Genomic DNA, 15,373 nt, shown 5'->3' on the forward strand with positions numbered 1-15,373 from the left:
GCATGTGGGATCTTCCTGGACCAAGGATCGAACCTGTGTCCTCTGCACTGGCAGGCGGATTCTTAACCACTGTGCCACCAGGGAAGTCCCTGTATTTTTAATTTTAATAGATGCTGACAGACTGCTTTCCAGAAAGACTGTTACATCATGGCAGAACACTGGAAGTTTATTTTCAGAACAGGTTAAACCAAAGAGAGATTCTGGATCAGAAGTCTTAGCCCAGTTGAGAACAAAAGCACTATACTGCGAAAGCACTATACTGAGAAGAAACACTGAAACTCCAACCTCCTCTCCCTCGTTCAGCTCTGAACATTAGCAGACAGGCTTCCATTCCTCAAATAGGATACTTGGAAGATTCCTTCCTGGAAAACTGAACAATCCAAGAAACAGCTACAGATACTGAAAGCTGGAAATCCTCCAATGAAATGCTGGGTCCCTACCCAATCACCTTAAGGTGAGGATTACCTAAGGTAACCAACCACTCCGTTTTGCCTATCCTGTTGTCATGGTTTTAGTACCGAAAGTCATGTGTCCTGGAACACCCCTCAGACTAGGATGGCTGGTCACCCTAGGCATACCTGTGGACAAGCCCCACCCCTGAATACAAGCTTCCAATAAATTTTTTACATTTTCCTCTTCAAAATGAAAGGGTAGTCAAGGATTATCAAACATTTGAGGAAAAACAAACACTAATAGAAACAGAAAAAGGAATGCAGCAAAAACTCTAACAATGCAGGAAGCCAAAAAAAAAGATAATGCACCCACAAAACACATGAAACAGAAGACTATAAAAAAGAAAGAACACAGAGCTCTGAGAATTGAAGTTAAGTTTCTGGCTTAAAAAGGTCCACCAAAATCCAATGTATGAAAAACAGCCATACCAAGGTGCCTGACTATAAAATTTCAGAATCTTAGAACAAAGAAAAGATCTAAAATATTGTTTTGCTGGGGGAGGGGGGGAGCTTCACATACAAAAGATAAAAAAATCAGAATAATATCAAGTCTTCTCAAAAACAGTCTGAACCCTGGAAAACAATGAACATGCCCTCCAAATTCTAAGGAAACCAATCTCCAACCTAGAACTCTAAGACATTTTCTGACATGCTAGAACTGTGAAAGATTACTTCCCATGCACCTCTTCTCAGGAAGCTCCTAGAAGGTATGCTCCACCAAAAACAAGGGAATAAACCCAGAAAAAAAAAATACGGGATCCAGGAAACAAGGAATCCAACCAGGAGAAAAGTGAAAGGAGTCCCCAGGATGGCCTGTGTAAGAAGCCTAGAGAGCAACCAGTCTAGACTGGAGCCGAAGAACACAGAGTTCTGGGAGGGACAGCCCCCAAAAAACAAACCAAAACAAAACAGAAACCCTATTACTCAAAAAATGAGAAGTTTTTTTCACTTCTGGAGAATAACTTTAGGATAAATTACCAATTGAAACATAGAAAACTAAGCAAATAAAAGGGACAACCATTAATCCACGGAAAACAAACAAAAATGTACAAGAAATCATAATACCCCATAGGCCTAGCTGTGTACATGAGATGATATAATATGATACATATTAACAGTTTCATTTTCAACCTTTAGGCTGATATATATATATAGATATAGATATATAGATATAGATATAGATATATATACACACACATACACACACACATATATTTTTCAAGCTCATATTTTTAAAAACTGCTTCGAATACCTACAATCAAGCATCTTCCCCTAACATTCTATTGATACTGATCCAGCATAAATCACAAATGACCCAGTTGACAAATCCCAGAATAAATAAATGTTCTACCATAATCTTATAATCATCTTGAAATGAGACAGTAAAAATTATTTTAAAAACTATCAAAAAACATTATTTGATAAAGTTCTAATTATTCTAAATATTGTTAAGAAATTTTAAAAAGCAGATTATAAAACTACTTATGGTATACATTGTGATTTAAAAAATGTATATAATATATATACTATTAATGCATAGATGACAAAGAAAACGTCCAGCCACTAAAGTATCAAGGGTGGTTGTTATCAATGGTTTGAGTGATTCTATTTCCTTCTATAAGGATTTTTATATCTATCAAATTCTCTTAAAATCAGAAATAGTTACAAGTATCTGTATACAGTCTTCTCATCCAGATTTTTAAACTTACCAGGAATAATGAAAATAAGCAGCTTAGGCCTGTTGGCAATCTGATCGCTAGTGAGGTCAGTCCAGGGCCCACACTTTAGAACCTGGGTTTCAATTCCACAACATAGAATGAATTCCTCGTGCACAGGAATTTCTTCCTTGATTTCTGAGTCCATTTCTAAATAAGGGGAGAAGAACAATACGAAGAGTCACTAAAATATAAAACTTTTGAGCCAAAGACAATATTCGAGAATAAAAAAGACAAAATTCAATATACCTAGAAGGAAATGTCACAAAGAGATATGAGAGGTATATGACTATTCAGCTATTCTAGATTACAGGATTGAAAAAAAATTAAACCACAAGAGAAGAGAGAAAGAGGGGCATGTCTTTGGTGAAATTAAAGACTACAGAGGAGTGTGAATCAAAACAAAAATCCCACCACTCTCCTCTCCAGTCTAAACTGACAATATCCATGGCTAACTTCCACTTTCCCTCTGCTGGAATTCTTGTATAGCTATATGCTCTACCAGTGAGAGAAGTCCCCCTGCCTTCACCTGGTGAAGTCTGGTGAAAAAATACAGAGGCTATGGCTGCCCTTGTACTCTCTCAGATAGAACTGTAAAGAGGGACAGTGAACTCCTTGATGAGCTCTGAGTTTTCTCCTCTATTAATCCTCTCATCCCAAATTCTGTAAGTATATTTTTATACATTATTAAAGCATTATATTATTAAATTATGAAATGGATAGGTGGAAGAAAACAGAATATGAGATAACATCATGAACAATTTTCTGAATAATCAATATATGTGCAAAATTGCAGTCCCAAATTATTTATATTACCCCTCCACCTCTGCCTTCCCTGTGTCCATCAATACGACCATGTCCCAAACTTTCATTGTTCTTTCTATCCTCCTCTTCAGCTATCCTCCTTTCATTCAGAGCCCTCTAGAGTCTAGATTATAAGTACCCTTAAAGCTTTTTCTCCTCTTTCCACTTTATGCCAAGCTCGTACTCTGGTCTATCTTGTCCCTGCATTTCTCAGTGTCTTCATGCTTTTCTGCTCCTATACCTTTGCTAATGGTTTTACTCTGCCACCACTTCTGGAATGCTTTCCCCCTTGTGCAACTTATCAATTTATTGCCTCCAAATTCATCCTTCATTGCCTTCTCTGGAAAAATGGATCTGGGTCTTTTAAATATTTTTCCTCTGCCAACTGATATGATGTTAACCTTGAAGAGTGTGCTGAAAGAGAGACACTGCAGGAAGAAGGATTTCTCCCCTGGTTTCAATGTACCCTCTCAGAAGATTTCTGGAGCACTTGTCCCCTCACCCCCGTGCTCAGGCTGTGAGGCCTCTCTAGAGCAGTGACTTCCAACCAGAGACAATTTTGCTCCCAGAAGACATATGGCAATAAATAAAAATAGCTTTCAATGTCACAACTTGGTATCAGGGGAGGTGTTACTACGAGCATCTAGTGAGTAGAGGCCAGGGATGCTGCTAAGCATCCTACACTGCACAGGACAGCGCCCGCAACAAAGAATCACTAGCCCAAAAGGTCAATAGTGCCAAGGTTGGAAAAATTTTCACTTAAAAAGTGGGGACTCCTTTCAAAATTATATTAAAAATATACTGACTGACCAAATAAATAAAAGTATCGTCTCACCTTTTCTTGTGGATTGATTTTTAGTTCACTTATAAATGTCACTGTAGCCCAATCTTTGAAACTATCACAAAATACAGTATATTTATAAAGGTCTTATGACATTTGTAAAGTGTTAGAAACAATATTAGATTTAACTGTTATACACAGTATTAAATTAGAGCACTGACAGAGAGAACACTGGCTAAATTTAAGATCTGCACCACAAGAGAATCCAAAGTTATTAACTGTATTCAACTCATAAATACTTAACTTCAAAGTAAATGACATCTTAGGAGTTTGATTAGCCACAAAGTTAATGAGAATGCAAGTAGATATGAAACTTAAACAGTCTATGAAAATCAGAAAACAAAAAAGCAACAACTCTAAAACACTTCAAGTAAAATACAGCTGAGAAACACTGAGTTAATGTACGTATTTGTAAAGCATCTTTTTATTTTACTTCACTCTTATGTTTCTGAATCTCACACAGCCAAATAAAAAAAGTAAAGAAAAGCTTTACTTTCTTCCTTACCTAAGAACCCAAGGTAATTCAATGCTGCCAACAGTGGGCAGGTTAAGACAGGACAATGTGTTCTAATATATATTATAAAAGGCTGATGGCCCCACCTTCAGCCGCCACCTACAAGCAATTTTAATGATCAGTTTTGATAAGTAGCAAGACTTAGGCTGGATAAAAACCATGTGTACAGTGTAGATATAATCTGTACAACTTAGGCTATCCTCACTCAGCTAAGCATAGGTGTTCATCTGCTTATATTAATGGGTTTCTAACTTTATTTAGTAAAAGAATTTTTTTCCAATTAAATCTTATACAAACCTAGACAATACACAAAACTGAAAAGCAGCATTTGACCACTATAAATGAGTCCCTCACTCAGCTTTAGCATCCAAGTAATGTCTGCATTTTATTTTGGCTACTCAGAATTCTACTTTATCCATCATGTAAGAACTGCACATGATAAAATAATTTTTTAAAGAACTCGTTGCAATGTCCAGGTAGTCTTCAATGAAACTATATTACATTTGAAAAAGAGATAGTAAGATACTTTTCTTTCAAAGTTAAAGCACAAACAAAATCTAAAAATAACTTGTATTATTTATCATGTATATAAGGCAGATAAGAAGCTGCTGAAACTTCTTCAAATGACAAAAATTTTATGTATATTATTATCAAATATAAGTTGTGACCCGTGTTATTGTCCCACAGTTACACAAAGCAGAGCGTACAGTCTGCATGTATCTGCACTTTGGCAATTAATTAGTGGTATTCCTGAGCATAGTACTAAACCTACTTGTAAAGTATTTAGTGCCTAGACAAGTGAGCATTACATTTTTAAAGGCCCAGGGAAGAGATACAAAATTTGTAATTGTTATCACAACACAATATAAGAAGTACAAATACATACAAAATTGGAAGCGGAAGCTTTATTCCAAGTTCTTTTTTTTTAAAATTAGGCTGGTAGCAAACTTTGACATGCTGGTGATCTCTATAGTATATTAAATGTTTGGTATACAATAGAAGTGAGTCTAGGAGTTGTTTTAAATTAGAGAGGCTTTTTTAGTTTAAAATGTACATTAGGGCTTTCCTGGTGGCACAGTGGTTGAGAGTCGGCCTGCCGATGCAGGAGACACGGGTTCGTGCCCCGGTCTGGGAAGATCCCACATGCCGCGGAGCGGCTGGGCCCGTGAGCCATGGCCGCTGAGCCTGCGCGTCGGGAGCCTGTCCTCCGCAACGGGAGAGGCCACAACAGTGAGAGGCCCGCGTACCGCAAAAAAAAAAAAAAAAAAAAAAAAAAAAAGTACATTAAAATTAAGTTTGATCCTGAAGTGGGTAGGAAGGTGGGTGAAATAGGTGAAGGGGATTAAGAGGTACAAACCTCCGGTTATATAATAAATAAGTCACAGGGATGTAATATGCAGCATAAGAAATATGGTCAATAATATTGTAACAACATTGTATGGGGACATAAGTAAAAAGAGAAATAGACAAATCCACAAGCATAGTGAAAGATTCTAACACACCTCTTAGAATGACAGAATGAGCACAGAAAAAAAACCAACAAAAATATATAAAGTTTGATTGACATAATTAATATTTATGTTAACATAATCAACATAACTGACATATATAGAACTCTACACCAAATAAGTGCAAAATGCATATCCTTTTCAAGTGTACATGGAACATTTACCAAAACTGACCACATACTTGGCCATACAGCAAGACTCAACAAATTTCAAAGAACTGAAATAACATAGAGGATGTTCTCTAACCACAGTGGAATTAAGCCAAAAATAAATAACAAAAATAATAAGAAAATCTGCCAATTTTTGGAAATTAAGCAATATACTTCTAAATAACTGATGAGGGAAAGAAGAAATCACAATGCAATTTAGAATAGAATAATGAAACAAATAATGAAAATATGATATATCAAAATGTATAGGATACAGACAAAGGCATGAATGCAAGAAAATTTAAAGTCTTAAAATACTTTCTAAAATATTTTCTAAAATAGTAGGAAAAAAAGGCTGGAAATCAAGGATCTAACTTTCTATCTTAAGGAGTTAGAAAAACTAAATGAATCCAAATAAATAAAATAGAAAAAGTAAAATAACAAAAAATAGAAATTAATGGGATAGGAAAAGAAAGTTTACATTTGGAAAGATTAACAAAGCCAAAAGTTTGCTCTTTGAAAAGACCTATAAATAAATAAACAAATCCCTGAGAAGACACATCAAGGAAAAGGGCACAAACAACCAATATAAGAAGTGAAGAGAAGATATCACTCCAGATTTTATGGACATTAAAAAGATAATAAAAGAATATTATGAGGAACTTTATGCCAATAAATTTGATGTGGGCAAATTCTGAAACAAACTCAAAAAGGCTAGAAACATCTTTATAGTCCTATATCCAGCAGACATTGAATTCATAACTCCTAATCCAGATGAGAGTCAACATTTAAGGAAGAAATAATACCAATCTTACGGAGTTGGCCATAGAACAGAAAAAGAGTGCCCATTTATCAACTCATTTTATGAGGCCAGTAAACCTTGGTATAATATCTGACAAGGGCATTATAAGAAAGGAAACATATTGGACAACCTCTCTCAGAAACATAGATGCAAAAACTCTATTCAAAATATTAGGAGACCAAATTCAGTGATACATAAAGGGTATACACGACAACCAAATTGTGTATAGATCAGAAATGCAAGGTTGTTTAAACATTCAAAATGTAATCAATGTAACACATTAGTAGAATAAAGGAGAAAGATATATAATCATCTCAACCAATAGAAAATACACCTGATAAAATACAATACAGTCATGAAAAACTCTTAAAAAAGAATAGAGGGATTATCTTTTACAGAATCTAAGAATCTATAAAAAACCTACAGCAAAAACAACAACAACAAAACCTACAGTAGATATTTTACTAAGGGTGAAATACTAAAGGCACCTCTGAGTTTGACATCAAGACAAGGAAGTCTGCTGTCAACACTTCTATTCTACAGTGTACTTGAGGTCTCTACCAATGTAATAAGACACAGAAGAGAAATAAATATATAGAGATTGGATTGGAAGAAAGATAGCTGTCATTAGTCACAAACACCAAGATTATATACATTATATGGGTATTCTAGTTATGCCTGCTGCATTATTCCAAAACTTGGTGGCTTAAAACAACCATTTTATTATACTCATGGATTCTGTGGGTCAGGAATTAGGAAAGGGCATAGCAAGAATAGCCTATCTCTAATCTGTAATATCTGGGGCCTTAGCTGAGGAGACTTTTTACTGTGGGCGGCAGGGGGCGGGGGAATGAACCATTATGTTTATTAGAAGTTGGATTTCAATGTGTGCTCTAGACAGATTACAGAATGAATACCCACAACTTGAGAAAAGGAAGTCCACAATTCATACAAAGTGCTCACTACAGAAAGTTGCTGTGTCAAAATCCAGGCAAGGACCACACTCAGGGCAGCCCCTCCTCCCCCACTGCCCTCAACGAGGGCTGTACTATGGTTTTTAATTTTATTATTTCTTTTATTTATCTTTATTATTATTATTATTTGCTTCTCCTGTGGTCACTGGTGGGTGTGATATGTTCACTGGGGGCAAGAGTCTTCTGGAAGTGACAGTCCTCTGGAAGTGAGAGTCCTCTGGAAGTATCTTTATTCACAAGTCTGATGACTGATGCTGCTTTCAGATAGGTTGCTGGCCAGGAATATCTATACATGTCCACTCTGTATGGTCTCTCCACATGGACTATTTTGGGCTTGTTCACAGCATGAGAACTGGGTTCCAAGAGCAATTGTCTCAAGAGGAACAGACTGAAACTGCATCACCTTTTAAGACCTAGTCTCAGAAGTCACATAGCATTACTTGCATGTTAGCCACAAGCTCACCCATATGCAAGGGGAGCAAAATGGACCTCTATAAATAAGGGAAGTATCATATCATATGAATAGTATGTGGTATGGGAGTTATTGTTGTGGCCAACTTTGGAAAACACAATCTGTCAAAATAGGTTAAACAAAGATTTTAGTTCTGCAGACCCTTCCAAATTATATTATTAAGAAGATTGTGAAAGACAGAGAAAACACAAGATTTCACTAGAGTTTGGAAGCTATCAAAATAACCTAAGCAAGAAATAAGGGCAAGAGTGGGAAAGGAGTGAATGAGAGACTAAAGTCTTGGTAATAATTCTGTAAGGGAATCCAGGGAAGGGAAAGTGACAAAGATGACTTGGATTCTGATGCTAAAGATGAGGGGAATGGAAACACTACAATCCTATCATCAATAAGCAGTACCATTACTTTTAATTCTTATAGTCTTTGGGTACAAAATATCTCACTCTTTAATTTGTATTTCTCTGACTACTAGTATATTTGAACATCTTTTCATGTTTGCTGGCCTTCTGGACTTTCTTTTCTGTGAATTGTCTATTCATATCCTTTGCCTGACTTCCAAGTGGGTTATTTATCATTTTCTTATTGGTTTGTGAGACAACTTTGTATATTGCTGATACTAACCCTTTTCTGGACTCCTATATTTAACATATAGCTTCCTAGATGTTTATTGTAATTTTTATTATTCTAGTTTTTACATTTCAACTTTTAAGCCATCTACATAAGAATTCAATTTTGTTTTTCTTACAATAGAGAGCTACTTGTGCTAATCCTACTTAATTTAAAAAAATCATCTTTTCCCCACTTTTTCACATATTAAATTTTCATACTTACTGGGAAATACGTTCTTAATCACAGTGCTATAATGTCAACGAATCTGGCAATTGGGTCCATGGTTAATTTTTAATTATTTGGTAAGGGTAGAAATCGAACCAATAAAACCAAGAATCAACATTACCTAAATCTCAAGTATGGCCAGTGAAAGTTACCTGTTGTACTTAAAATCGTCAGTGTTATTCAAAAAAAGGGGGAAAGGAGGGAGCTTTCTGAATCTGGAACTATGTCACAAAACTCCTTTAAAAGTTTTAGTAAGCAAATGTAAATTTTTCATTTCATTTTTGCTTCTTGGTTTCTTTGTTCTAGAATTCCAAAATTCCCACTCCATCTGGTAGTGGGATACTACAATTTGCCATTTACCAAGGTCTAAATTTCCTTCTTCATTTCCTTCCCCATTTCCCTTTTATTAGGTTTCTAATAAGAAATTGACTGAAACAAGGAGAGAAAAATTACATGTGTTCACTTTTCTTCTGCTAATTAAAGCAATAATTCTGCTGAGAAGATTAAAATCTTGAGTAAGATGATTAGTTTATATGCACAAATAATCCACAGCTATCATTAATTTTGCTCAGAAATTACATGGATATTCAAAGTAATTCTCCTTAAACAATAAAATACTTTATAAAAGTGAGAACCAAATGTAATTATAGAATTGAAAAGTATAATACATTTCTCAAAACTTAGTGGATGGGTTCACTAGTAGAGTTAAATTTACAGAACAGGATCAGTGAACTTGTAGACACATCAATAGAATTTACTAAATCTAAACAAGACAAAAACAGACTTTTAAAAAAATGAGCAGGATCTCAGGGACTGGTAGGAAAATAACAAATGGCCCAACGTTTGTATAACCAGAGTCCCAGGGAAATAGAAGAAAGAGTATGGGGCTGAAAATGTTATAAAAAACAATTGATAAAAACCTCTTTAATTTGGCAAAACACATAAAACCTACAGATTCAAGAAGCTGAGTTAACCCCAAATAGGATAAAACCAAAGAAATACAATACAAAGCATATCATAGTCAAACTTGAGAAAACTAAAAACAAAGAAAAAAATCTAAAAAGCAGCCAGAGAGAAATGACATATTACCTACAGGTAAACAATAATTTGAATGTTAGCAGATTTCTCATCAGAAACCAAGGAGGCTAGGAAGAAGTGGCAAACGTTTTTCAAGTGCTGAAGGAAAGGTAACTCTCAACCCCAAATTCCTTACCAGAAAAAACTATCCTTACTATCCATCAAGAATGAAGGAGAAATAAAGATATTCTCAAATGAAGAAAAACTAAAGGAATTTGTCACTAACGTATCTACCTCTCAAGTAAGATCTCTTAAAGGAAGTTCTCCAAACAGAAAGGAATAAGTGAATAAGGTTTAACTTCAGATAAAAAAGAACAATGGAATAGGTAAAAGCAGTGGTAAATATAATGGATTATGTTTCTCGTCATTAGCTTCTTCAATAATATTTCATGGTTGAAGCAAAAGTTTAATGTGGTATTCAGTGTATGTAGGGGAAATCTGATAATTATATTTAAAAAACGGAAAGGGTAAAAAGATGTAAATGTAAGTGAGTTTTCTACACTTCACTTAAGGCAGTAAAATGTCAATACAAAAGTAGGCTGTGTGATGTTATGTATATATACTGTCATACCTAGGGCAACCATGAAAAAAAGAAGTATACTAAGAGATATACTCAAGAATGTAAATAAGTCAAATAAAATTCTAAAAAGCATTTAAGTAACCTACAAGGAGGCAAGAAAAGAGAAACAGAAAAATGATAACGGAGGAAACCAACAACAACAATAAATAATAAAATGCCTGAATTAAGCCTTAACATATCAATGATTATTTTAAATACAAATGGTCTAATTATACTGCTTAAAAGGCAGAGACTGGTAGAATGGATTTAAAAAGAAATACTACCTAACTATATGTTGCCTAAAAGAAACTCACTTCAAACATAATGACATTGGTAGGTTGCAAATAAAAGAATGGAAAAAGATATATCACGCTAATATTATTATTTTAAAAAAGCAACAATGGCTATGCAACTATCAGATAAAGTAGACTTTAAAGCAAAGAAAATTACTGAACAAGGAGGGACATTTCATAATGATAGGATTAATCCACCAAGAAGACATCCTAAATATATATGCACTGAAGAACAGACATTCAAAATACATAAATCAAATACCAATAGAGCTAAATGGAGAAACAGAAAATTCCACAATTATAGTTGGAAACTTTTAGCAATGGAAACATCTACTAGACAGACGATCAATAATATATGGAAGAGCCTAACAATACCATCAACCAACAGGATATAATTGACATGCAATTGACATCCAACAACAGCAGAATACACATTCAAGTGCCCATGGAACATTCACCAAGATACACCTCATCATGAGCCATAAAACAAACGTAAATTTAAAAGAACTAAAATCATACAGCTTATGTTTCTGACCATTATGGAATAAAACTAGAAATCAGTAACAGAAAAGACAACAGGTAAATCTCCAAATACTTGGAAACCAAAGAGCACACTTCTAAATAATCCATGGGTCAAACAGGAAGTTGCAAAGGAAATTTTAAGAATACATAGAACTCAATGAAAATGAAAAGACAACACACCAACATTTGTGAGATGCAACAAAAGCAATGCTGAGAGGGAAATTTATAGCACTATATGCTAGCATTAGAAACAAGAAAAGGTCTCAAATTAATAATCAAGAAACTAGAAAAAAGAATAGCAGAATAAACCTAAAGCAAGCAGAAGAAAATGATGGAGCAAAAATCAATAAAATTGAAAACAGAAAAATTAAAGTGCTAGTTCTTTGAAAAAGATCAATAAAATCAATAAACCACCACTGAAAAAGAGAGAAGATGCAAATCACTAACATCAGGAATGAAACAGGGGTTATCACTAAAGACCCTACAGAATACTATTGCCCTGATACCAAAACTGGACAAAGACAGTACAAAAAAAGAAAACTACACGGGAATTTCCTGGCAGTCCAGTGGTTAGGACTTGGCACTTTCACTGCCTGTGCCTGGTTCAATCCCTGGTCGGGGAACTAAGATCTCATAAGCCATGCGGTGTGGCCAAAAAACAAACCAAATAAACCCCCAAAACACAACTACACACCAATACCTCTCATATCTATACCTTAACAAAATATTAACAAATAGAATCTAGCAATGTATAAGAAGAATTATGTGGGATCTATTCCATGTATATTCAACATTCAAAAATCAATCAGTGTAGTCCACCATATCAAGATGCTAAAGAAAAAACATATGATCACCTGAATTAACTAAATGCACACCCTATGACACAATAATTGTACTATTGGGCATTTTTCCTAGAGAAATGAAAACATATTCACAGAAAAACCTTCAAGCAAAGATTCACAGCAGTTCTATTTGTAACAGCCCATAAATGGATACTACGCAAATGTCCTTCAACAAGTGAATGGTAAAACCAACTGTGGTACAACCATACCATAGAATACTACTCAGCGATAAAAAGGAACAAACTATTGACACACTCAACAACTTGGATGCATCTTAAAGGAATTATGCAACCTGTCTCGTGTAGAAAAATAAAAAAAAACCAAGGGTGACAGTTTACAGTAAGGCCTATGTGTGGACGAAAAGCAGCATGAGCACTAGGTGTCTGCTGCAAAGAACTTCAAGAGAGCTGTGAAAGTCAGCGTACGGGTCATTCTTTAAGAGTTGATGTTTACTAAGTGCTTATTACACATAAAGCACTGTTCCAAGTGTTGTATGAATTATCTCAGTTAATAAAATAATCTTATCAAGTGGCTACTAATGTACCCCATTTTATACATGAGAAAAAATGAGACAGACTATTTCTGAAAAATACCATGATGCATGGCACTCAGTAGAGGCAACAAGACCCGCAATTGTTTCCCCAAAATGCTGCACTCCAAATTCAAGGGAGCAAGCGCCGTTTTGACCTTGGCGCCACGGAGAAATATTACAGCAGCTAGAGTGAACCTCAAATAACTGGCTAGGGGAGTGTCAAGTTCAGAAATTGGTGCAAGAGTCAGTTCTCAAGGATACCTGGTGTAACAAATTTGGGAGAGGCGTGGGGGAGGAAGTTGATCCTGATGAGAAACTCCATTCCAAACCAAAAGAGCCCGTTAATGGACAAGGTTGGAAACTGAGACCCAGGGAGGGAAGAGAGTCACTTGCCCAGGGCTACAGGCTTGGTTGGTACAAGAACTCAGACCTTTGGAGTCCCCGGCCCAGACTCCAGTCACTTCTAGTCATTTCAGCCCTGCCAGTCGCCCAACGTCCTGGACCTTACCCCCCAGAGGAGCCGCCATAAGACTCTCCACAGGCGGGCTACAGTTAGCAGTACAAACGGTACGTTCCCGCTGGGCAAGCAGCCAAAGGGGCTCCCGGCCAAAGTGGCCCCGAACCCCCGAGCGGTCGCAGCCGTCTGGCTAAGGACAGCACGGGCTCTGCGAGGAGCCATAGAGAGGAAGGGTTCCAGCTCCCGCGTGCCTGCCCGGCCGTCCTTTCGCCTACAAAGTCACCCCGAGCGTGGGAGGCAAGTCCTCACCTGTCAGCCTAGAATGCAGCTGGCTCTACCGTGGCCGTCTTGGTTAGGCGTCACCGGGACCGGAAGTCCCGCCTCCCTCTGACGTCACAGACCCGCGCCGCGCCGCGCCGCGCGCCGCTCGCCGCTCTCGGGAACTGGTTCCCTCAGCACGTGTGGTGTGGTGGGGTTTGGGAGGTCCTTGACCCTGGGTTGGGCCCTGTGGCCCAGATCCAGCGAGACCTCTGGGAAGCTGTCGCTATGCTGAAACTTTATCTTCCCTTTCATATGAATTTCATCCGCCTCTTATTTTAGTCATCCTTGATACACTTCAGCTTCCCTTTCTCCATTTCTCCCCCATGCCCATGTTTCCCTTCCTACGTTACTGGTTGCATCTCTTCCCTTCCTTTCCCCACATTCACGGGCAAGTTGGTTCTCAGTTGCCCTGTTTATTAGCATTAATATGCCCGGCCTCTGCTACTCGGCCCTTTAGCAAAATGCTGAAAATGCCGATTCAAGAGGTATTTCGAGCTTACCACATCCGAACTCCATGAAGACAAAGGTCATATCATCTTGCGACTGTTGGCATCTTCAGCACCTGGCACCTAATAGGTGAGCGGCATATATCTGTTCAAAAATGCAGTAGATTAAACAAAGTAGTTTTATAGCCAGGGGTAGAAGCAGACAAGTAAACTGGCAAATCAGTAATCTCCCCCACACATAGAGGAGAAGACTTGATCCTTTTTCATTCAGTATCTCAGTGATAGGCACCACCTTCCAACCAGTTGTTGGAAGTTGACTGGTACCTCTTCATTACCTTCCCTGTTTTCACTTTACTTCCTAAATATAATAGTCAACCCAATGAGTTTAGAAGATACTACTCACTGTGCTAAGAGCTTCTCATGAATCAACTCATTTTTAATCCTCACAGCAACCCCAATGAAGTCAGTATTAACGTGTGACCATAGCGTCTGGAAACATAGACAAAGGCACAAAATAAGTGAATGCTTACATTGCAGTGACATTACATGGTATGTTCAAGGTGTGGTCCCTCGTTACTAATGCACAGCTCAACGTGTGCAAAATTCCGATGAGTGTGGTTCAAATGCAGCCGTTCTTTCCATTCTTGCATATGCATTTATGGTGCATTGCTCAAATGATTTGTGTCTCTGATTTCATTAAATAAGGCTGTGCCAGAAAAGTTAACCAAAGGGGTTCCATTTTTTTTTTTAATCTATCTTTCCAGACCTTTGGCCAGTCTGTGTTATTATCCCCATATTATTTTCTGTTCAAATAGTTTCTACTTTCTACCTTATAGGCACTTATTAGGATTGCACTTCCCTTATAGTTCAGGGGTGGGGAGTGGAGGAAGGGAGGGACCAAGGGGATGTGAGTAATTCTGGCCAATGAGTTGTGAGGAGAATGCTGTGTCACTTCCAGCTGAGCAGTTGATTTCTTGTGTGAGATGCTCCAAAACTTCACTTTTTCCTTTGGTGAGGTGATGGCAACATTTGAATGATGTCTGTCCCAAGAGCCCGTGTCCTTCAGTAGCTGCTGCTACATAAAGCCTATTGACCATCCTGTGATGAATACTTTGGAGAAAGAAAGAAACCTCTGTTGTTACTTTTGGTGTTCTTACAATGTAGCCTGTCCTAATTGATACACAGGGACAGCCACACAGAGAGGATCTTTTTTCTCAGGCTCTTGATTTTAATTCTAAATTCTCAGGGGAGACTTTCTGATT

The 15,373-nt window shown here is 37.0% G+C and overlaps 1 protein-coding gene across 2 annotated transcripts in view; it reads right to left on the reverse strand.

Annotated features, from left to right (window-relative positions):
- The window catches only part of LDAH (lipid droplet associated hydrolase), a 95,913-nt gene extending 82,206 nt beyond the window's left edge, over positions 1 to 13,707 (reverse strand). For both annotated transcript variants that reach the window (XM_024747812.1, XM_024747813.1), the window contains exons 1-2: positions 13,654 to 13,707; positions 2,162 to 2,317 (exon numbers count right to left, since the gene is read on the reverse strand). In XM_024747812.1, the coding sequence (XP_024603580.1) occupies positions 2,162 to 2,315 (154 nt within the window). In that variant the 5' untranslated portion in view covers positions 2,316 to 2,317; positions 13,654 to 13,707. The remainder of the gene's footprint in view (positions 1 to 2,161; positions 2,318 to 13,653) is intronic.
- Positions 13,708 to 15,373: the final 1,666 nt, after the last annotated feature.

Source organism: Neophocaena asiaeorientalis, unplaced genomic scaffold (assembly GCF_003031525.2).
Source record: "Neophocaena asiaeorientalis asiaeorientalis breed wild unplaced genomic scaffold, Neophocaena_asiaeorientalis_V1.1 scaffold84, whole genome shotgun sequence".
Lineage (NCBI taxonomy): Eukaryota > Metazoa > Chordata > Mammalia > Artiodactyla > Phocoenidae > Neophocaena > Neophocaena asiaeorientalis.